Below are 21,784 nucleotides of genomic sequence, written 5' to 3' on the forward strand. Positions count from 1 at the left end.
GAGGGACTGCAATCTAATTTTGTACCTGAGGCAATGGAGGGTTAAGTGACTTGCCCAAAATCACAGCGTAGCAGTGGGATTTGAACCGGCCACCTCTGGACGGGTGGTCTAACCACTAGGCCCTCCTGTATGTGTGTTAAATGTCAGCCATCATAGTTACAGCAAAGGATCCCATAGAATGGCAGGGACAAACAAGCACGGAATGCAATATGAGACAGAGAAAGTATTCAAAACTGTTTTATGAGCCAGCTTACTTTTTAAACGGCTGCCCTGCAGGTGTGTGCTCCACCTCAAATCCCGCTTGCCTCAGTACATCAATAACAGTGTTATTGCCAAGGAAGTGACCTAAAACATAGAGAAATGATAAGAATGTTAGTTGTAATACATACTTCTTCCATTGCATTCGTTAGTGTGCTCTTGGTTCATTAGCACACCTTAAAAAATTTAGAGGTAGATATTCAGTTCTATATAATGGTTTATTCACATTTGCTATACCGCTTTTGCCAGCTAGGGGGCCCTTTTACTAAGGCGCGCCTAAAAGTGCCCTGCACTGGTGTAGGTGCATGTTTGGGACGTGTGCAGGTCCATTTCCTCAGCACGGCAGGAAAAAAGGCATATTTTTTTTGTTACATATATTTAAGGTATTTTCCAAAAACAATATTACCAAGTTATGCTTAATACAATTAAAACATGAAGATAAATATAAATCTAAATATATTGTGAAAAGTGCTCAGTTCACACGTCAGTCATAATAAAACGTGACTGGCTGAGTAGAGAACCATCATCGCACCCTTGGCGTTCTCAAATGTATGTGTTGTCTCTACCAAGCATCTAATAACAAAGATCCTTAATTAAGTAATTTCAGTTATTGTTAATGCTATGTCGAGCTGCTTGTATTGATCGTTGCATCAATCGTTATTAGTGCTAATTCAAGAATGCTTATACTGAATATATTTATATGTGTCTCTCATATTATGCATATTAGAACTGGATACTAAACAGATGTTACAATATCATGATAATGACATAGGTTGGATGATTAACAGGCTTATTTTCGAAAGTGATCGCCGGCCATTTTCCGACATAAATCGGCAGTTGGCTGGCGATCACTCAAAAGCAGCGAAATCGGTATAATCGAACGCTGCTTTTTTGACACCATCGCCGCTTTCCCGTCGCCGAGCCGGCGAAAGTTCAAGGGGGCGTGTCGGTTTCAGTGAGTCTGACGTCCTCATCAGAAACAGAACAAAGCCTTGCGTGGGAAGCAAGAGGACCTCGGCTGGCGGGGATTGGGGTCCGTCGCCAAGAAAGGTAGGTGACGACGGCAGCGGTGGGAGGGGGGTCCAAGAGGGTCATCGGCAGGGGGGGGCAAAGTTGGAGGCAGTGGCGGGGGGGGGGGGTCGGCAATGGCGGGGGGACTAAAATGTGCCCCCTCACCTGGGCTCTGGACACCCCTTCCGCCGAAGTCTGGCTACACCCCTGACTGAAACAAAAGTGTGTAGCGATATTCTATAAACTGTGTCTAAAGTTAAGCGGTTTATAGAACAGCATTTAAGCCCAGGGATTGCGCTTAAATGCAGGTGCGGCATTTCCACCAACAAAAACATGGTACAAATGCCCACACCTATATTTATTTTTGTTACATTTGTACCCCGCGCTTTCCCACTCATGGCAGGCTCAATGCGGCTTACATGGGGCAATGGAGGGTTAAGTGACTTGCCCAGAGTCACAAGGAGCTGCCTGTGCCTGAAGTGCGAATCAAACTCATTTGCTCAGTTCCTCAGGACCAGAGTCCACCACCCTAACCACTAGGCCACTCCTCCACTCATGGAGTCCCCTTCTTCTATACTTCTTCTTGTAATTACAATGGTCCTCCCATTTCCACGCTCCCTTTTCCGACTCGCACCTACATTTACCTGTATAAATGTTAACAGAATTAGTACTAATAATTGCTTGTTAAAAGGCAATTATTGGTGCTAACTAGCTTTTTATTCAATTAAAATGCGCATGCAAATTGGGCACAGACTCAAATTTGCATACGCATTTTTTTAGTGCTTTTAATGGAATTAGGGGATAGTGTCCACTGTTGAAAAAGAGTGTGTGTGCTATTATCCGTGAATGACATTTCATCACAAATGATAGCTCATCCCTAATATTCAGCGCTTGCAGGTCCAGCCCACAGTGGTCAGTGTTTAAAAAAAAACAAAAAAGCTGTTCGACCTTATTCCTCCACTTCATCGTATATTTTATGTACCAAATAAAAAGAACCCAGAATCTGAATTAGGGACGGAATCTCAACTTCCACTGCAAGAGAATGAAAAACAATTGAAGTTAAATTTAACTGAGATTCTTGAATCATCCATATCAGAAACTCCTGAAAGAAAGACTTTGTTGGCTTCCTTTGTGTTGGAACAAGACTTCGAAGCAGTTAAACATTTATTTTTCAGGAAATCACAATCTTTATTTTATGGGGAAAAGATATGGATGTACCCGGATGTTACAAGACAAACCCAGGAAAGAAGAAAAGAGTTTATAGCCCTAAGGAAAGAAATTACAGCGATAGGAGCTTCCTTCTATTTAAACTACCCTTGCAAATGTGTGATTAAATACTTAGGGCTTAAATATATTTTCTTTCAATCAGAACAACTAAATGCCTTTGTTAACCAAAAAAAGCTGGGATCAGCTTGATATTACATCTTAAGTTAGATTGATTTAACTGTATAATGATTCGGGTGTAATGTGTGTTAAACTATATACAAATTAATATCATTCCTCAAGTTCTCTCCGGAAAATGTAGCTCCTTCTCTCATAATTGTTAACATAGAGGGGAATAATCGAACGTCGCCGGCGAAATAGGTCACCGGCGATCTATTTTGGCGGCAGCGCAACAGCTGGCCGAAACCGTATTTTCAAGAAAGATGGTCGGCCATCTTTTTTTTTGATAATACGGTGTGGACCGGCGAAATGCCTTGGATTTCGCCGGGTTTGAGATCGCCACTTTTGTTTCTCCGCGATAATGGAAAAAACTGCCGGCGATCTCAAACCCGGCGAAATCCAAGGCATTTGGCCGTGGGAGGAGCCAGCATTTGTAGTGCAATGGTCCCCCTCACATGCCAGGACACCAACCGGGCACTTCAAACATCTTTTATAAACAACCAAATTAGCTTCCAGGTGCATAGCACCCTTCCCTTGTGTGCTGAGTCCCCCAAATCCCCCCCCCCCCCAAACCCACTGCTCACAAGTGTGCACCATTACCCTAGCCCTAAGGGCTGAAGGGGGGCACCTACATGTGGGTACAGTGGGTTTTGGGGGGTTTGGGAGGGCTCAACATTACCCACCACAAGTGGAACAGGTAGGGGGGGATGGTCCTGGCTCTGCCTTTCTGCAGTCCACTGCAAGCAACAACAACTGTTCCAGGGACCTGCATACTGCTGTCTGGGTGCTGGGTATGACATTTGAGGCTGGCATACAGGCTGGCAAAAAAGGTTTGTATTTTAATAATTTTAGTGTGGGAGGGGGTTGGCGACCACTGGGGGAGTAAGGGGAGGTCATCCCCCATTCCCTCCGGTGGTCATCTGGTCAGTTGGGGCACCTTTTTGAGGCTTGGTTGTGAAAATAAAAGGACCAAGTAAACCCGGCGAAATACTGCTTATCGCCGGGTTTTATTTTTCCATTATCCGCAAAAGCCGGCCATCTGGTAGCCACGCCCAAGCCTGCCCATGTCCCACCTTCGCTTCGCCGCCAACACGCCCCTTTGAACTTTCGCCGGCGAGGCGAAGGGAAAGCGGCGAAGCTATCACAAATGTAGCTTTCGATTATACGCTTTTCGCCGCTTTTGCCAAATCGCTGGCCATATCCCGATTTCTGTCGGGAAATAGCCGGCGATTACTTTCGATTATAAGCTGGATAGTAACATAGTAGATGACGGCAGAAAAAGACCCGCACGGTCCATCCAGTCTGCCCAACAAGAAAAACTCATATGTGCTACTTTTTGTGTATACCCTACCTTGATTTGTACCTGTCCTCTTCAGGGCACAGACCGTATAAGTCTGCCCAGCACTATCCCCGCCTCCCAACCACCAGCCCCGCCTCCCACCACCGGCTCTGACACAGACCATATAAGTCTGCCCAGCATTATCCCCACCTCCCAACCACCAGCCCCGCCTCCCAACCACCAGCCCCGGCACAGACCGTATAAGTCTGCCCAGCACTATCCCCGCCTCCCAACCACCAGTCCCGCCTCCCACCACCGGCTCTGGCACAGAGGGGCATAATCCGTTTGTCTGGACTAATGGCTTACCAAGGGCAGGGCAATGGGAGTAGACAGCAAGGGAGTATATCTGACAGTCACGGAGCTAGAGTCTACATGCGCGTTGTTGTCTAAAGAAGGCCTATATTTTTCTTTTACTTTTTTCTTTCCTGTTCTCTTATTGACTTATTAATAGTCAATTGATGCCTTTATTACTTACTCAAGTATTGTACTTGTCAAGCATTAATAATATATCAATAAATTTAAAAAAAAAGCTGTTCAATGCAGGCTGAATATCGCCCAACTGATAAGCACAAAATCCACTTACAATTTATGCATGTTAAATAGCTCCAATATACACTTAAAATGTTTTACAAAACAAAATGTGTGGAATAAACTTAAAAAAAATGAACCAAACTATGGAATGCATTACCAAATGCCTTAAAAACAACGCACGACCTAACAATCTTCTGAAAATGACTAAAAACCAACTTGTTCAAAAAGGCATACCAGAATGATCCATCCTAAATACCAGACAACGAAACTCTTCCAGAACTAGACAAAACCGAACTCTCTACACCTGACCGCTTCGATGACTCTGTCACTAATGACCGCGAATACACTTCCACCTTATTTCTCACGCCGAAATGAACTGATCATCTAATTTAATTTGCGATTTACTCTACCATCTATGTACTGAATGCAATACCACGTTGTATTCCTCATACCGGAAATGGCGATCGCCACTACGGCATACTGTAAGCCACATTTTACTGCAAAAAGTGGGAAAATGTGGGATACAAATGCAATAAATAAATAAACATTTTGGGGGGACTATGCATATCCCATTGCACCAATCAAACATATAAACGGCGAGTGAGCGTACTCGCTCGCAAATGCGCAGTAGAGACTTCCCTCTCTGCCCTGCCCCCGCTTCAATATGAGGGCGGGACAGAGAGGGAAGTCTCTACTGGCATGCTGCAGACGTCGGAACCGCTCCCCCTCCCCCGGAGTTGCCGCCGCCCCTCCACCCGGCCCGAGCAGCACTGTAAACTTACATCAGCACGCAGCAGCAGGCACATCAGCAAAGCTGCCGTCGGGGCGGGCTTCCTTCTCTGCCTTTGTCCCGCCCTCGCCGACGTTACGTCACACGAGGGTGGGACAAAGGCAGAGAAGGAAGCCCGACGGCAGCTTTGCTGATGTGCCTGCTGCTGCGTGCTGATGTAAGTTTACAGTGCTGCTTGGGCCGGGTGGAGGGGCGGCGGCGACTCCGGGGGGGGGGGGGGGCTCGGAACCCCCTCCATTCCAAAAGTAGCCCGTTTTCACGGGCTCAACGGCTAGTATCTAAGGGAGAGACCGGTGCTTCAAAACTCCAGTTCTCAGACCCTCCAGGATTTTCCCTGTCAGAGAAGAATCCTGGCTACGGATAGCACCGTGCACCAGCAACGCCTCTACTACAAGTCAAATAAAAGGAAGGGGAGCAAGAAGACCCTGGTTAAGGCAATGCAGATAGTACAGGTAAACTTTCACCTACCGTTCTGTTTGGTTTGAAAAACTGCAACATTCCCACAGGTGCAAATATATTTAAAACTCCCTAACATTTAAAAGAATTTGTAGTAAATTTAAAATGAATTGGAGAAAGGTTTTCTTCACTCAACGTGTAATTAAACTCTGGAATTCGTTGCCAGAGAATGTGGTAAAGGCGGTTAGCTTAGCGGAGTTTAAAAAAAGGTTTGGCCAGCTTCCTAAAGGAAAAGTCCATAGACCGTTATTAAATGGACTTGTGGAAAATCCACTGCTCCTTTCTAAGACAAGCAGCAGAAAATGTATTGTGACCTGGATTGGCCACTGTTGGAAACAGGATGCTGGGCTTGATGGACCTTTGGCCTTTCCCAGTATGGCAATACTTATGTACTTATGTAAAAGGTGGACTGCACTATGACTAGTGCATGGCTTTCCTGCATGCTGAGGCTATTTTAGCGCAGTATAAAAAGGCCGCATTTTGTATTTCTCCCATTAAAGGCTGTGCGCTAATTTCCCAATTAGTGCGGGAGCCCTTACGACACTTATTTTCTAGACGATAAGGGCTCCCACGCTAACCGCATGCTAATCAGTTAGTGCACAGTGATGCATCTGGACTAACCAACCAGCACCAGGCACACCTTCTCTCCACCACCAAATATGCCCCAGTGCTAAAAAAATAAAAAGCACATGCAGATCTGAAAATGACCCTTACTGTGGCAATCAGGCTAATGTTCAGTGAATAACTTGCATTCCACACTGCTTTTACTGTAACAGAAATTTCCTCTAGCTCATAACGAAGAAATCTGCTTTCACGGTCTCAGAAAGTGCTCAGAAGCTGGTTTGAAATTCTAGCCTGCAGAAGCAGAGGCTGCTGGCCGGTGCCTGAGAACGCCACAGTATATCACAATCCCACACAGTCTGGTGACGCCTGGCTGACTTTCCGCTGCAAGTTATTTGTCTTACATGGGATAGGGGTTAGAGACCATCAGACAAAACAGACCCCAATCGGTGATCAGGCATTTGGCCACTGTCCTTTTCAGTGTGTGCCACATAGGAGGGTGAGTTGTAGGGTGGTATTAGTAGGGCTCATGCCAAGGGGGCTGGCGTGACACACCCTCCCTCGCATGGTACGGCAACAGGAAAAATATTCAGAACAATATTCATCAACTTATCATTGATAATGTGTGTTAGCATCAGCTGTAGTCTGCTACTTGTGGTTTTCAGTCTCAGTTTCCAAATGGGGTGTATTAATTTGATCCATGTTATGACATTTCAGAATGACATTACCATAAATTATGGCTGGATCCTGCAGCTGGAACTCACTACTGCTGCAGAAATGTGATCTGCAACTGGAATAGTGTATTTAATTGGCTCCTGAAACGCCTGTAGCTGAAACACTAATGAGATGCATTCTGCCGTTTGCCTTCTTAAGGCAACACATTTGAAAAAAGTTGAAACCCCGCTTCAGCAAGTCAGAATTTAATTTCTTTTCCTTTTTCTCCTTATTTTATGTCATGCACAAAAACAGCTCCTGCAATTCACTGTGGTAAAGCTGCAGTACAGAAAAGACCTGGATATTGCCTACCTGGGTCTAATTGTAAAGTAATAAACTTCAGAAGGTAGACAGACTGGTGGTGACTCCACTTACTAGGTACTGCTCCTAACAGCAGCGACAGCAGCAGCAAGCATGTAGACAGTGGGGATGCCAAGTGCCCATCACTCGCCACACCTGCAGGCTGAAGAATGTTTAAAGACATAAGAATAGCTCTACCGGGTCAGGTCCATCTATTCCAGTATCCTGCTTCCAAAAGTGGCCAATCCAGGTCACAAGTACCTGGCAGAATCCCAAAGAGCAGCAAGATTCCGGACTCCCACATAGTAGCAACATTCCATGCTACCAATCTCAGGGACAGCAGTGGCTTCCCCCATGTCTATCTCGATAGCAGACTATGGACTTTTCCTCCAGGAACATGTCTAAAACCTTTTTAAAATCCAGCTATTTAACTGCTGTAACAGCAATAATCTAGATTTACATAATGCATTCATTCTTTAGAAACACCAACAATCATCTCAGAGTTCTGATGATCCGTAGGTCTATTTTCAAAGGAAAGAGAAAGGGGACTTGATCTACTGCCTTTCTGTGGTATTTTGCAACTACATTCAAAGCAGTTTACATATATTCAGGTACTTATTTTGCACCTGGGGCAATGGAGGGTTAAGTGACTTGCCCACAGTCACAAGGAGCTGCAGTGGGAATCGAACTCAGTTCCCCAGGATCAAAGTCCACTGCACCAGGGGCGTAGCCACGGGTGGGCCTGGATGGGCCCAGGCCCACCCAGTTTGGGTTCAGGCCCACCCAGCAGCGGAGCGGAGGGAGCAGGCAGCGCTGATCCTGCATCTGCCTCCTTCTCTCTGACGGCAGCGCTTCCCAGACGCTGCCTCCCGCCGCCACGATCGCACGATCTACCTCCTCCCTCTGTCTCACTCTCAACAGCAGCAGTAGCGTCGAGATTCAAACACGCTGCCTCCTGCTTCTAACCCGGAAGCGTCTCCTCTGCTCTCTCCCCGGCTATAGCCAGCTCTGCAATTTTGAGGGGAGGTGCACAGGTGGACGGGGGGGGGGTGGGGGGGGGGGGGGGGGGGGGGGGGGGGGCCCGCAGAGGTGGACCAGGGAGAGAGCCTGTTGTTAAACATTTACCAGCACACCACTGTCTAGTGCCCACCCATCCAACCTGTTGGCCCACCCAAAAATTGACTTCTGGCTACGCCACTGCACTGAACTAACCACTAGGCTACTCTTCCGAGAATAATTACTACCCTTACCTGTTTATAATGGCTTAAACTGGCACACAGTGGGATGAGGTGACTTGGTCAAGTTCACAGTGACACATGAGTTTCCAGAGGGTCTCTGCTCTGGATTCTACCACATACTTTACGGAGTGGGATCTTTCTGTCTTGATGTATGTCCACTAAAGTCTGAATTCTCCATAAGAGACTCCTTGCTTGTTGGCTTCAGGGGAGGTGGAAGAGCTGCCAAATGCCAAGCTCTTGATCCTGTGTGAGGGTTGGGGGGTGTTAGGTAGGGGCTGCCAAACCCCTGTTATTTTTCTTGTAATGAAGGCAGGCAGCCTTTTAGAAGGGCTAGTAGGTGGGGATAACCATTACCACAATTTGTTCTTATGCTGAGGGGAGTGTTATATTGGGGCCACTGATCCCTATCATTGTTTTTGGGTACTGGGAGGGAGGAATGATGAGGGTCTCAGAGGTGTCAGGAGATGAAATCCAGCTCCGTTTGCCTTGAGTGCAATGTATGTGCAGTAACCCGGCAGAATGGGGAATAAGTGGGGAATCCACTGCTTTCTTGTTTGGCAATCAGATGCGTATTACATTACTCAGGCTCCCCAGTGCATACAGCTTGTCAGGAAAAAGTGGAATTAAAGTGACTCAAATACCCCCTTAATAAAAGGAAAATTCAATGCACGAGTATAGACGGGTAGTTGAAACAAGTAGAGCGTTCCCTAGGGGAACCTCAAGGCTTTCCTACTTCAAAGTCAGAAGAGCTGAACGTTAATAAGCTGCCATCAGAATGATAGCAATAAAAAAAGTCATTGCTCTAAAATGACTGTAAACTGTACTGGAAATTCAATCGGTGTTTCCTTCATTTAACTGGAATTAGTTTGCTACAGCAGCATTAAGAAAAACTGCAGAATATTAAGAGGAGATACAACAAACCGAGACATTTACAGTAGATCTTTGTAATATGGATGGGCAGCTGGACATTTTTTGTTTTGTGTAATTTCCTGTCGTTTCTGGGAACATTCATTTTTTTTTCAGGCATTTGTCCATTAGAGGAGGTATATTTTCAAGAGTGTATGCAATTTGCAAAGAATGCACACTCTTTTCCCGATAGTGATGGTTTGCAAATATGTTCACTATCCCCAAAATGAGTGCAGTCTCTTTGTAAATACTGCACATTCTTTGCAAAAAGTGTGCACTCTTTGGAAAGAGTCTGCACTATTACTGACAACAGAAAAAGCACAAATTATTGACATTTTTAGGTTTTGGTTTAACCCACAAGATAATTTTTATTTTTTATTACATTTGTACCCCGCGCTTTCCCACTCATGGCAGGCTCAATACAGCTTACATGGGGCAATGGAGGGTTAAGTGACTTGCCCAGAGTCACAAGGAGCTGCCTGTGCCTGAAGTGGGAATCAAACTCAGTTCCTCAGGACCAAAGTCCACCACCCTAACCACTAGGCCACTCCTCCACTGTTGCTACTATTTGAGATTCTACATGGAATGTTCCAACATTCCATGTAGAAGTCGGCCCTTGCAGATCACCAATGTGGCCGCGCAGGCTTCTGTGAGTCTGACGTCCTGCACGTACGTGCAGGACATCAGACTCACAGAAACAGAAGCCTGCGCAGCCTTCTACATGGAATGTTATGTAGAATCTCCAATAGTAGCAACATTCCATGTAGAATCTCCAATAGTATCCATTTTATTTTTGTTACATTTGTACCCCGCGCTTTCCCACTCATGGCAGGCTCAATGCGGCTTGCATGGGGCAATGGAGGGTTAAGTGACTTGCCCAGAGTCACAAGGAGCTGCCTGTGCATGGAGAATCTCCGCGACTATATGATAAATCTGATCGACCTCCCAGCAAGAAACATGTCTGTATCCTCGCGAAAGTACCTCAACCTGCACTACCCCAACTGTAAAGGTCTCAAGTACAAAACTTATTATGGATCCAATTTCTCCTTCCTGGGCAGCCAACTCTGGAATGCTCTCCCTAGACCTATCCGAGCAATCCATGACCACCTACCATTCAGGAAAGCATTAAAAACCCATTTATTCGGGCTTACCCCGCCCGGAAAAAAAACAAGATGGCGTCCGGAAGCGAACGCTAGCCAGACGGTTCGCCACCCGTTTTCCCTCAAATCCTTAGAAACTTTTACCTTGAGATGGCGAAACGGAGGGGCAGGCAGCGGGTGATTCCCTCCACAGCTGCTGTGGTTTCGGGACCGATGGACCGTTTTGCGCTGCCTGTGGGAGTTACGGGGCAGGATTCCTCGCTGCAGGAGGGAGCAATGGGAGGTTCCTCGCTCCCTCAGCTTGAGGCCGATATCACCCTTAGCCCCGAACAGCGGAGTCCTCCGATGATGCCGGCAAGGGGTCTGCAGCAGGGGCAGGAAGCACTCGGTGTTTCTGACCTGGAAGTGCATCCAGTAGAGGGAACCGCAGCAGACCAAGAATTACCGGCTTTGGAAGTCGGAGGAAAAAGAATCAGTGAATTGCTGGCTGGAAATCAAGAGCAGACAATGAAGAGAGACTTGACTGAGCTAGCTATACCCAGTAAGTCATTTTTGCCTTCTAAACCTGGGAATATAACTCTTGACTCGATTTGGGAAGCCTTGGTTAGGGCTCGAGAACTCTTTTACACAGAAGATATCTCATGTGTTACAAGTAACCCAGTTACCTTTGGAAAAAATTGAAGCTTTAGAAATTAGAATGAGTAATACTGAAAAATCTTTATTGTCATGTAATGAAGCATTAAAAACTTCTCAACAAATACAAACAAATTTGATAAAAGAGAACATTATACTGCATCAAAAGACTGAAAATTTGGAAAATCAACTAAGAGCTAAAACTCTTAGGTTGATTAATTTTCCAAAAACCTCTTTAATGGCTCCACTAATAATGTTCAAGAAATATTTATCAGACATTCTAAAGATTCCTGAACAAGCACACCCTCCAATTTCAAAAATTTTCTATCTGCCTCCATATAAAATTGAAAAACAAAAAGCTATAGTGGACCAACAAGAACAAAGATCTGAAGCTTCATTTGACATGTTGAATTTAACGCAAGAACTTCAAAAAGAAGAAATGAAAACGATTCCAGCAATATTGATTGTCTCCTTTGTGTTAGAACCCGATCGCGATTGGGTCCTTAAACAATTTTTCCGTCATAGAGATGAACTCTTTATGAATAACAAAATTAGAATATTTCCAGATATTGCCAGAGTAACACAAAGGAGACGTCAAGCGTTTTTGAAGCTCCGTCCAAGGGTCCTACAGTTGGGAGGGCTATTCTGGTTAAACTTTCCATGTAAATGCGTGATAAAAGTCAGCTCAGTTAAATATATTTTTTATGATGTAATTCAATTGAACAATTTTCTTGATTCTAAGTTTGCAGCTAATTCTAGTCAGCAATTGCAGACTCTGTCTACATCCACTCCGTAAAAAGGATTATAACAGGCACATTATGTTCACTTCCTTTTTTTGATCTTCTGTATTAATGAGAATAACTTTTCCTGGAATTGTACCTTGTTTTTTTTTTTTCTTAAATTGTGGACTCGAAATGGAAGAGATAAAGTAATTACCTTAATTTAGATTATCATATGAAAATGATGTAAAACTTCTTCCATTTTTTCATTACAAGTGTTCTTGTAATAATTTGTTAAAAGTTATAAATAAAATAATTAAAAAAAAAACAAAAAAAAAAAAAACCATTTATTCAAGCAGCCTACCCAAAAGACCCAGATTAATCTTATGAACCCATCTACCTTACATATACCGAAGAGAAAACAACATTGACCCAGACTCTATCTCCCACCTTACCTTCCTCTCTATCACCTGTCTTTACCTACCCATCCATCCTACTACTACTACTTGACATTTCTAGAGCGCTACTAGGGTTACGCAGCGCTGTACAGTTTAACAAAAAAGTACAGTCCCTGCTCAAAGGAGCTTACAATCTAAAGGATGAAATGACAAGTTGGGGCAGTCTAGATTTCTTGAATAGAGGTAAAGTGGTTAGGTGCCAAAGGCAACGTTGTTTATATTTAATTTCCTACTTTACATAACAAAATTCTGTGTTACCTATTACTATGTAAGCAGCATTGAGCCTGCTTTTAGTGGGAAAGTGCGGGATACAAATAAATAAATAGTTTTTTGATCATTGTATTCCTGGTGATTGTCCAGTTTCTTGGCTTTTGTTATCCGCATAGGACTGCGAGGTCGACTGCAGAATAGATGTGGAGGGGCATTTTCGATATGACGTCTAAGTCCGACTTTGAACGTTTTGCAAAAAACGTCCAAAATCCGAATAGGGAAGGTCATTTTCAAAAAAAGAAAAAAAGTCAATCTTTTGTTTTCAAAATTTACTGTTCCGAACAATGTTTTGTGATTTGGACTTTTGTTTTTTGGTCCAATTTTGAAAAAAAATCCGGCCAAATGCAAAATGCACAAAATCAAGCCATTGGGATGTAGGAGGAAGCAGCATTTTTAGTAGACTGGTCCCCCTGACATCCCAGGACAGCAATAGGGCACTTCATAAACTGCTTCCGGGTACACATCTCACCATTGCTCCCTTGCCTTGTCTGCTGAGCCCTCCAAACCCCACTATCTCCAACTGTACACCGCTACCATCGCCCTTATGGGTGAAGGAGGCACCTATGTGGGTACAGTGGGTTTCTGGTTAGTTTTGGAGGGCTCACAGTTTCCTCCACAAGTGTAACAGGTAGGGGGAGGTAGAAGCCTGGGTCCACCTGTCTGCAGTGCACTGCACCCGCCACTAGACTACTCCAGGGACCTGCATGCTGTTCTAATGGATCTGAGTATAACATCTGAGGCTGGCATAGAGACTGATAAGTAATGTTTTTCATCACATTTTTGGGGTGTAGGAGGGGGTTAGTGACCACTGGAGGAATAAGGGGAGGTCATTCCTGACTCCCTCCAGTGACCATCTGGTTATTTAGGGCACCTTTGTGTGCCTTATTTGTAATAAAAACAGGTCTAGCTCAAAAAGTCTAAGTTTTAGTCCTGGGCAGTTTTGTTTTGTTCCATTATGGCTGAAAAACGTCTAAGTCTCAGGAACGCCCAAGTTCCACCCTGAACTGGCACTCCCCCTTGAGATTTGGACGCACTTTTGGTGGACTTTAGAGTAAAACGTCTAAAAATAGGTTTCAAAAATACTGATTTGGACGTTTTTGTGAGGAAAGCGTCCAAGTGCAGACTTATGCCACTTTTTAGATGTTTTTCTCTTTGGAAAATGAGCCCGATTGTATTGTTATGTTATGTCATGTTTTATTCTGCTTGTTTTCGCTGGTTAACCCCAGTTTATTTTACCGTCGTGTTGAAATTATGTACATTAATGCAAACTCATTTCCACCCTCCATTTACTGTGGGTTGTGTTATATGTAATCAGGCCGTATGGCACATGATTTTATGTATATGCTGGATGTGCTCTTTCATACATTCTTATTTCCACACATAAAGTACTGCTTTACTTACAGAAATAGTTTTTATTATTGTCATCCCCTGTGATCAACATAAATGAACACAACATAAAGGATTCCTGTTCAGAAGGAATGGATCCTCAGAAGCTTAGCAGAGATTGGGTGGCAGAGCCGGTGGTGGGAGGCGGGGCTAGTGGTTGGGAGGCGGGGCTAGTGGTTGGGAGGCGGGGCTAGTGCTGGGCAGACTTCTACGGTCTGTGCCCTGAAAATGGCAGATACAAATTCAGGTCAGTTATACACATAGAGTAGCACATATGAGTTTATCTTGTGGGCAGACCGGATGGACTGTACAGGTCTTTCTCTGCCATCATCTACTATGTTACTACAAGTAGACTATAACCAAGGTATAAAGCCTAGAGCAAAAGGTTTACAACTCAAGGTCATCAGTTTGTATTGTTCGTTTCTTGCGGTGTACAGCTTAGCTGATTTATTAACCAGAATTTAAGGACTCTTAGCCTATCACGTGACCATTTCTTAATACCGGGACAGTCTGACCTTCTTGGATTCGAAGACATGTTTGGGCCCCTGCCTAAATCAGCTCTGTTCAGAATCAGAAAACGTTTTATGGCAGTAATTACAGTGCTCTTCAAAGGCCGCGTGTTCTTCATAGAACTTTTGGAAAGGAAAACAGGTTTATGAGCAAAAGGTCACAGGTCCCTAGTATCATATTTGCTTAAAATCAAATTCCATTCAAAGCAAGCCTGGAAGAAGGGAAGAGTCACTTGTTTTAAGCCATAGCCAACATAAAAAAACGATTTCAAAACTTTAGTCGAGCTAAAAGCAAATGTATTGTAGGAGGGAAATTTGAAATACCTGTTTCAATTTTAAGAGACAGCGGCCTTATCTTTGCTCTGTGAGCATTTGCACTACATTAAAAAATCTAGACATTAAACTAATGTTAACATGGTTTTAGAACATCAGTGGCGTTCCTTGCCTGGATGGCGCCCCCCCCCCCACTAAATTACACCTTCCCTCCCTCCGGCGAAATGACACCCCCCCCCGGGTGCACGCCACTGGGGGGGTGCCACGGCGCGCGCCTGCTCCGAGTTCGCTAAACTTCTTTGCTCGTTCGCTGCAGCTCCCTCTACCCCGGAACAGGAAGTAACAAAGAAGCTTAGCAAACTCGGATCAGGCGCGCGCCACGGTACCCCCCAGCGGCGTGCACCCGGGGCGGACCGCCACCACCGCCCCCCCCCCCCCCCTTGGTACGTCACTGTAGAACATGAGTCTGTAAAACAAAGAATTGGGTCATTATTTAGCCTACACAGTAATCGTTCTTTTAAACGCCAGCTTTTTACACTCAAATATTCAGTGCTGGACCTTATCTAAATTCCAGACATATTAGCCACAACAAATTCATGTACAGTAGGTATTTCAATGTTAAGACCCCACTAGCCAAGTCCTTATCCAACCAAGGCCTTAACCCTTTCATCTATGCAGACGATGTCACAATATTCATTCCTTACAAATCTAAACTGACAGAAATCACCAACGAAATCAAGATTAGCTTGAACATCATGGGCTCAAGGGATAATGCATTTCAACTAAAACTCAACAAAGAAAAAACACACTGTCTCATCCTCTCGTCCCAACACAACGCGGACAACCCCACAACCATCAACACCCCAGATTACACCCTCCCTATCTCAGACAGCTTGAAAATCCTTGGCATTACATTGGACCGCAACCTACACTAGAGAGCCAAGTGGCATCCACAACAAAGAAAATGTTCCACTCAATGTGGAAACTCAAACGTGTAAAACAATTCTTCCCGAGGGGAACATTCCGCAACCTGATACAATCAATGGTACTAAGCCATGTAGACTACTGCAATGGAATTTATGCGAGATGCAAAGAACAAACCTTAAAAAAACTTCAGACCGCTCAAAACACGGCAGCTAGGCTTATCTTTGGAAAAACACGATTTGAAAGCGCAAAACCCCTTCGCAAAAAACTACACTGGCTCCCAATCAAAGAATGCATTGCTTTCAAAATCTGCACTCTGGTCCACAAAATTATCTACAGTGAAGTTCCGGGATACATGACAGACTTGATTGACCTACCAACTAGAAACACATCCGAATCAACACGAACGTACCTAAATCTGCACTACCCAAGCTGCAAAGGACTCAAATACAAATCAACTTACGCGTCCAGTTTTTCCTACATAAGCACACAACTGTGGAATGCATTACCAAAAGCCTTGAAAACTACGAATGACCACCTAAACTTCCGGAAAACACTAAAAACTAACCTGTTTAAAAAGACATACTCTACCGATCCAACATAAATGCTTGATCTCTGCAACACAACAAAACTAAAGAACGTAATGGACATAACACAACTCTTCCGTTGTACGATTCCATAGTGTGGCTGTGCCACATGAACTTTATCTTACCACAACATCACTTTGTATTTGTTTACACCGGAGTCTGTAATGCCTCTCTGGTACTATGTAAGCCACATTGAGCTTACAAATAGGTGGGAAAATGTGAGATATAAATGTAACAAATAATTAAATAAATTTCCCCCCCTATAAAGACATCATTGTCCCATGATGCTGGATGTTCATGCCCTTTCTCTGGGTATGCAAATGGTACCATGGACGCAGAAAGATTAAAAGTGCTGGTCTAAGTTTCTACCTGAGGCATAATGATGTCGATAAGTATTTTTCACACAATGCATTACTTTTTTTTTAAAATTATTTTCTTGAAGAGGGTGGGAAGGGAATTGCAGGAAGGGTCAAGCTGATGCCAAACATGGAGGAAAAAAAAGAATAAAAGACTTGTTAGTTTCTAGCTACGGGCGGCTCAAGGCCTGAATGGCAGCACTACACAATGCTCGATTCATGTGTGTACAGGACCAGGACCCTCTGACACTGTTTACTTGTGTCCCTTTCAAGACTAATTTTGTGGAAAATGGATGTGTGGGTTGGTTGTACATGGCCATGGTTCAAGTTTCTGCTCTACCTCCACTAATGATCTGCTCTGCATTTTTCTGCAGCTTCAAAGGCCCTGCAATTACACCCACAGATCTGTGCAGAGCTCCTCTGGCTTGTTGCCTTCAAAGTCAAAGAGCAGGGATGGCCAGCGGCAGGAGGCGGTGTTGGTTGGGAATTGTCAAGTCCAGATAAAGCACATTAAAACATTTGCAGCACATTCCTTTCCAAGGGAAGGATAGTCTATTACTCAGGTTCTCTTTTCCTATCAAGACTGTAGCTTACTCACTATCCTGGCCGTTAATAACCAATCATTGATGTTAATTGTCACTAATTAGGATTTGTGCACACATCTGGCCAGGGGCGTAGCCAGACCTCGGCGGAAGGGGGGGGGGGGGGTCCACAGCCCAAAGTGGTTGGGGGCACATTTTAGCCCGCCTCCCCCGCCACCGCAGACCCCCCTCTGCTGCTGCCGCCGCTGCCACGGCAAGGTAACATTGCTGGTGGGGGTCCCCAACCCCTGACAGCTGAAGCGTTTATCTGTCCCGTGATGGTCTCACACTTGATTCCTCTCCTGTTTTCAGCGCGCTGTGCACTGCACGCTCGTTTTACTGAAACTGAGCATGTGCGAGCATGCTCAGTTTCATTAAAACGAGAGCATGCATGGCGCGACTCGAAACAGAAGAGGCGGCAAGTGCGAGACCAGCGCTGGACAGATAAACGCTTCAGCTGGCAGGGGTTGGGGTCGGGGACTCCCATCAGCCATACCGGGGGGCCCAGAGCCAATTTTGGGGGCCCAGGCCCCCCCCCATTGATACGCCACTGCCTCTGGCTGTGCACTATTCTATAGCGCTTGATGCTCAAATGCCATAGTGCGGAACTCAAAAGGGGGCATGGACGTGGGAGGGGCATAACAGGGGCACTCTGACAAGCTGTGCGCATTTTTACAGAATGATAGGTCAGTGCCCAACCTGGGCATCAGCATTTACACCAGGCTCCAGCAGGTGTCAGTCTGGGTTCAGGAATTGGTGATAACAGGGGCGGACCTCAGGTATGGGCCTCAGGCGGCACCTTGGAGGGGTGGCATCTCCCCCTTTGCGGCATTTTACCTGTGACATTCCAAGCCTGGCAGCGATTCCCATACACTGCCCTGCCACTGTCGGCACCCGCCTCTTCCTTTTACTGCAACTGCCTCTCTGATGCAACTTCCTGTATTGTCAGAAGCTCAAGCAGCCGGAGTAAAGGGAAGAGGCGGGTGCTGACGGCAGGGCAGCATATGGGAATCGCTGCCACTGCTGGGTTTGGAATGTCACCGTGAGGTAAAACACCACGAAGAGGGGGGGTGGGGGGGTGGCATGTTAACTTTGCCTCAGGCCGGCACTGGGTGCTGTCATTCTATAAAGGCCCACTTTTACTGCCAGATTCTACATATGTTACAAGAAATTATTTATTTGTCCTTTTATACCTTGCAAGCTGCAGGAGGATATGCCATGTGGATCTTTGCTGGCTTCCTGGTTTTTTGCACACAACCCCTGAGTCCTGGTCTCATGTTTGCACACGACCCCTGAGTCCTGGTCTCATGTCTTATGACATCACGAGACTTGCTGTCTGGATTCCTGCTCAGTCTCTGGGGCAGATACACATTACAAGTCCTTCCTTTCTGCACATGTCTGAAAGCTGATGGGAGGGGCAGGTATACCTTTGACAAGCAAATGTCCTGTTTATGCTTCCTCTGAGTTCTTTGTTTTATTCAGGTGCCCACCTTAGTCATGCCTTTGTTAGGTGGGAGGGCAGAGGAAGCTCTTTTGTGTTTGTTAAGTGTTTGTAATTAACTATCCCTGCTCTCAGAAGTTCCCAGAAAAAGGAATGGAGAGAGAGGGGCTTGAAATGAAACTATTCTCTCTGCTGCAGTGTCAAATATATATTTTTAAAAGATACACAAATATATTGGTGTATATATAATCCAGCAAATATGCTACATATTTCAGTAATAAACTGATACCATTACACATATAGTGCCTAGCGTTCTGCATCTAAATCTAAACAATGCGTGTAACTTAATTGGCTAATGGGCTCATTTTCGAAAGAGAAGGACGCCTATCTTTCGACATAAATCGGAAGATGGACGGCCTTCTCCCAGGGTCATCCAAATCGGTATAATCGAAAGCCAATTTTGGACGTCCCCAACTGCACTCCGTCGCAGGGACGACCAAAGTTCAACGGGGCATGTCGGAGGCGTAGCGAAGGCGGGACTTGGGCATGCCTAACACTTGGACATCCTTGACCCATAATCGAAAAAAAGAAGGACGTCCCTGATGAGCACTTGGACGTTTTCACTGGGACCTGTTTTTATTACAACTAAGGCACAAAAAGGTGCCTGAAATGACCAGATGACCACCGGAGAAAATCGGGGATGACCTCCCGTTACTTCCCCAGTGGTCACTAATCCCCTCCCGCTCTCAAAACACATCTTTAAAAATATTTCGTGCCAGCCTCAGATGTCATGCTTAGGTCCATGACAGCAGTTTTAGTGGGTGAGTTCACTTCAGACAGGCGGACCCTGCCCCTTCCCACCACCTGCCTGTTACGTTTGTGGAGGAAACAGCGAGCCCTCCAAAACCCACCACAAACCCACTATACCCACATCTTGGTGCCCCCCTTCACCAGTAAGGGCTATGGTAGTGGTGTACAGTTGTGGGTAGTGGGTTTTGGTGGGGGGGGGGGGGGGAGTTGGGGCCCCAGCACACAAAGTAAGGGAGCTATGTACCTGGGAGCAATTTATGAAGTCCACTGCAGTGCCCCCTAGGGTGCATGGTTGGTGTCCTGGCATGTCAGGGGAACCAGTGCACTACAAATGCTGGCTCCTCCCACAATCAAATGGCTTGAATTTGGTCGTTTCTGAGATGGACATCCTTGGTTCTGAAAATCAGAGATGACCATGTCTAGGGACGTCCATTTCTAAAGACAACCAAATTTAAAGATTCGGACGTCCCTGACGGTATTTTTGAAACGAAAGATGGACGTCCATCTTGTTTTGAAAATACGGGTTTCCCTGCCCCTGGATCAGGACGTTTTGCAAGGATGTCAAAATTGAAACGTGGACATCCCTTTCAAAAATGCCCCTCTTTATGAGCCAATCAGCGTTGTTAACAGAAGTTAACAAGCAATCATGAGTACTAATTGGCAATATTTAGAATTTACGTACATAGTATGTGAATCATATGCTGTAATGAGCTGAACCTAAATTCTAAAGTGCGCAGTTCAAAAGGGGCGTGGCTATGGATGGGGAAATGGGGGGTTCATGGGCGTTCCAAAATTTATGAGCATAGTTATAGAATATTGCCCAGTGCGTGTAAATCTACATGCAGGGATTTATGCCACGTTTTCGTTGGTGTGAATGGATGCGCATAGTTTTAGGCGTTGGGATATCAACTAATCGTGTTCTATATACCCAGACTAAATCTTATAGAATACACTTAGATGAAAATGATTTCCGCACGGTTTTTCCAGACGCCATACATAGAATCTCCCATTTAGTGCTGATCTTTTCCGGTGCCCATTTTTGAGCGCCATTTATAGAATCTGGCAAATTTATATCTTAGTGCCTAAGGGTAGGCGCCAGTAATTGATAGTTTCACATGTAAAGTTGCATTACTCACTTTCAAGGCTCTTTGAACTGGTGCTCCTTTCTTGCTTAACTATTCCTTATTGTCCTATTAGGACTCTTCGTCAATAAATGACTAACGGTTGGTACTGCCCATTCTAAGTTTAGCTTACTAGAATCTACTCAACACAGAACACATTTCTTTCTCTCCCCACATACTTGGAACAACTTACTCCTCACCAGGGCCAGCGTTAGGGAGTGGCAAATGGGGCAATTGCCCTGGACCCCCATACCACAGGGGTCCCAAACCTCCCTCAAGCTAAAAGAGGCCTAGGTTGAATGCCAGCTTTTGGGCCCTCTCCACAGTTTCTGCCCTGGGCCCCTGAATGTCTAGCACCAGCCCCGTCCCTCACCTTACGCAATAATAGCTCTTTAAAGAGCTTAAAACTGACTTGAAAACCCGGCTCTTTCAGCAGGCGTTTGGTGAGGTTGTCTAATAGATGAGCACCTAACCCTTGTTTAATCTTTTTTGCCCACCTCTGCCTTTTCTCGCTGAGTTGTGCAATTGTGTTACTTTCCTATATTTTAATGTGGCTAGAAATGTAAGGAGGGGTGACAAAAATTTCTTCAGGTATATTAGTGAAAGGAGGAAGACAAATAAGGGAATTATGAGACTGAAAGACGCTGCGAACCGCTATGTAGATAATGATGAAGAAAAAGCAAATTTGCTAAATAGATACTTTTGTTCTGTATTCACAGAAGAAAATTCTGGAGAAGGACCGCGATGGACTGGCAAAAGTGCAAATGAAAATGGAGTAGATATAGCACCGTTCACGGAAGAGAGTGTACATAAACAACTTGAAAAGCTAAAGGTGGACAAAGCAGTGGGACCGGACGGGATCCAACCCAGGATATTAAAGGAGCTCAGAGAGGTTCTGGCGGGTCCTCTTAAAGATTTGTTTAATAAATCATTGGAAACGGGAGAGGTTCCGTGGGATTGGAGAACGGCGGAGGTGGTCCCTCTTCATTAAAAGTGGCGATAGGGAAGAAGCTGGAAACTACAGGCCGGTAAGCCTCACTTCAGTTATTGGAAAAGTAATGGAAGCCATGCTGAAGGAAAGGATAGTGAATTTCCTGGAAGCCAATAAGTTGCAAGATCCGAGACAACA

General features: G+C 45.1%; 1 protein-coding gene across 2 annotated transcripts in view; it reads right to left on the reverse strand.

Annotated features, from left to right (window-relative positions):
- Window positions 1-21,784, reverse strand: part of TRABD2B (TraB domain containing 2B) — a 499,500-nt gene that overhangs the window by 68,728 nt on the left and 408,988 nt on the right. Inside the window, exon 5 of one of the 2 annotated variants that reach the window (XM_030207549.1) lies at window positions 255-345. The exons of the other annotated variant lie outside the window; for it this stretch is intronic. Coding sequence (XP_030063409.1) covers window positions 255-345 — 91 coding nt within the window. The remainder of the gene's footprint in view (window positions 1-254; window positions 346-21,784) is intronic. 2 annotated transcript variants of the gene reach the window in all.

Source organism: Microcaecilia unicolor, chromosome 6 (genome assembly GCF_901765095.1).
Source record: "Microcaecilia unicolor chromosome 6, aMicUni1.1, whole genome shotgun sequence".
Taxonomy (NCBI): Eukaryota; Metazoa; Chordata; class Amphibia; order Gymnophiona; family Siphonopidae; genus Microcaecilia; species Microcaecilia unicolor.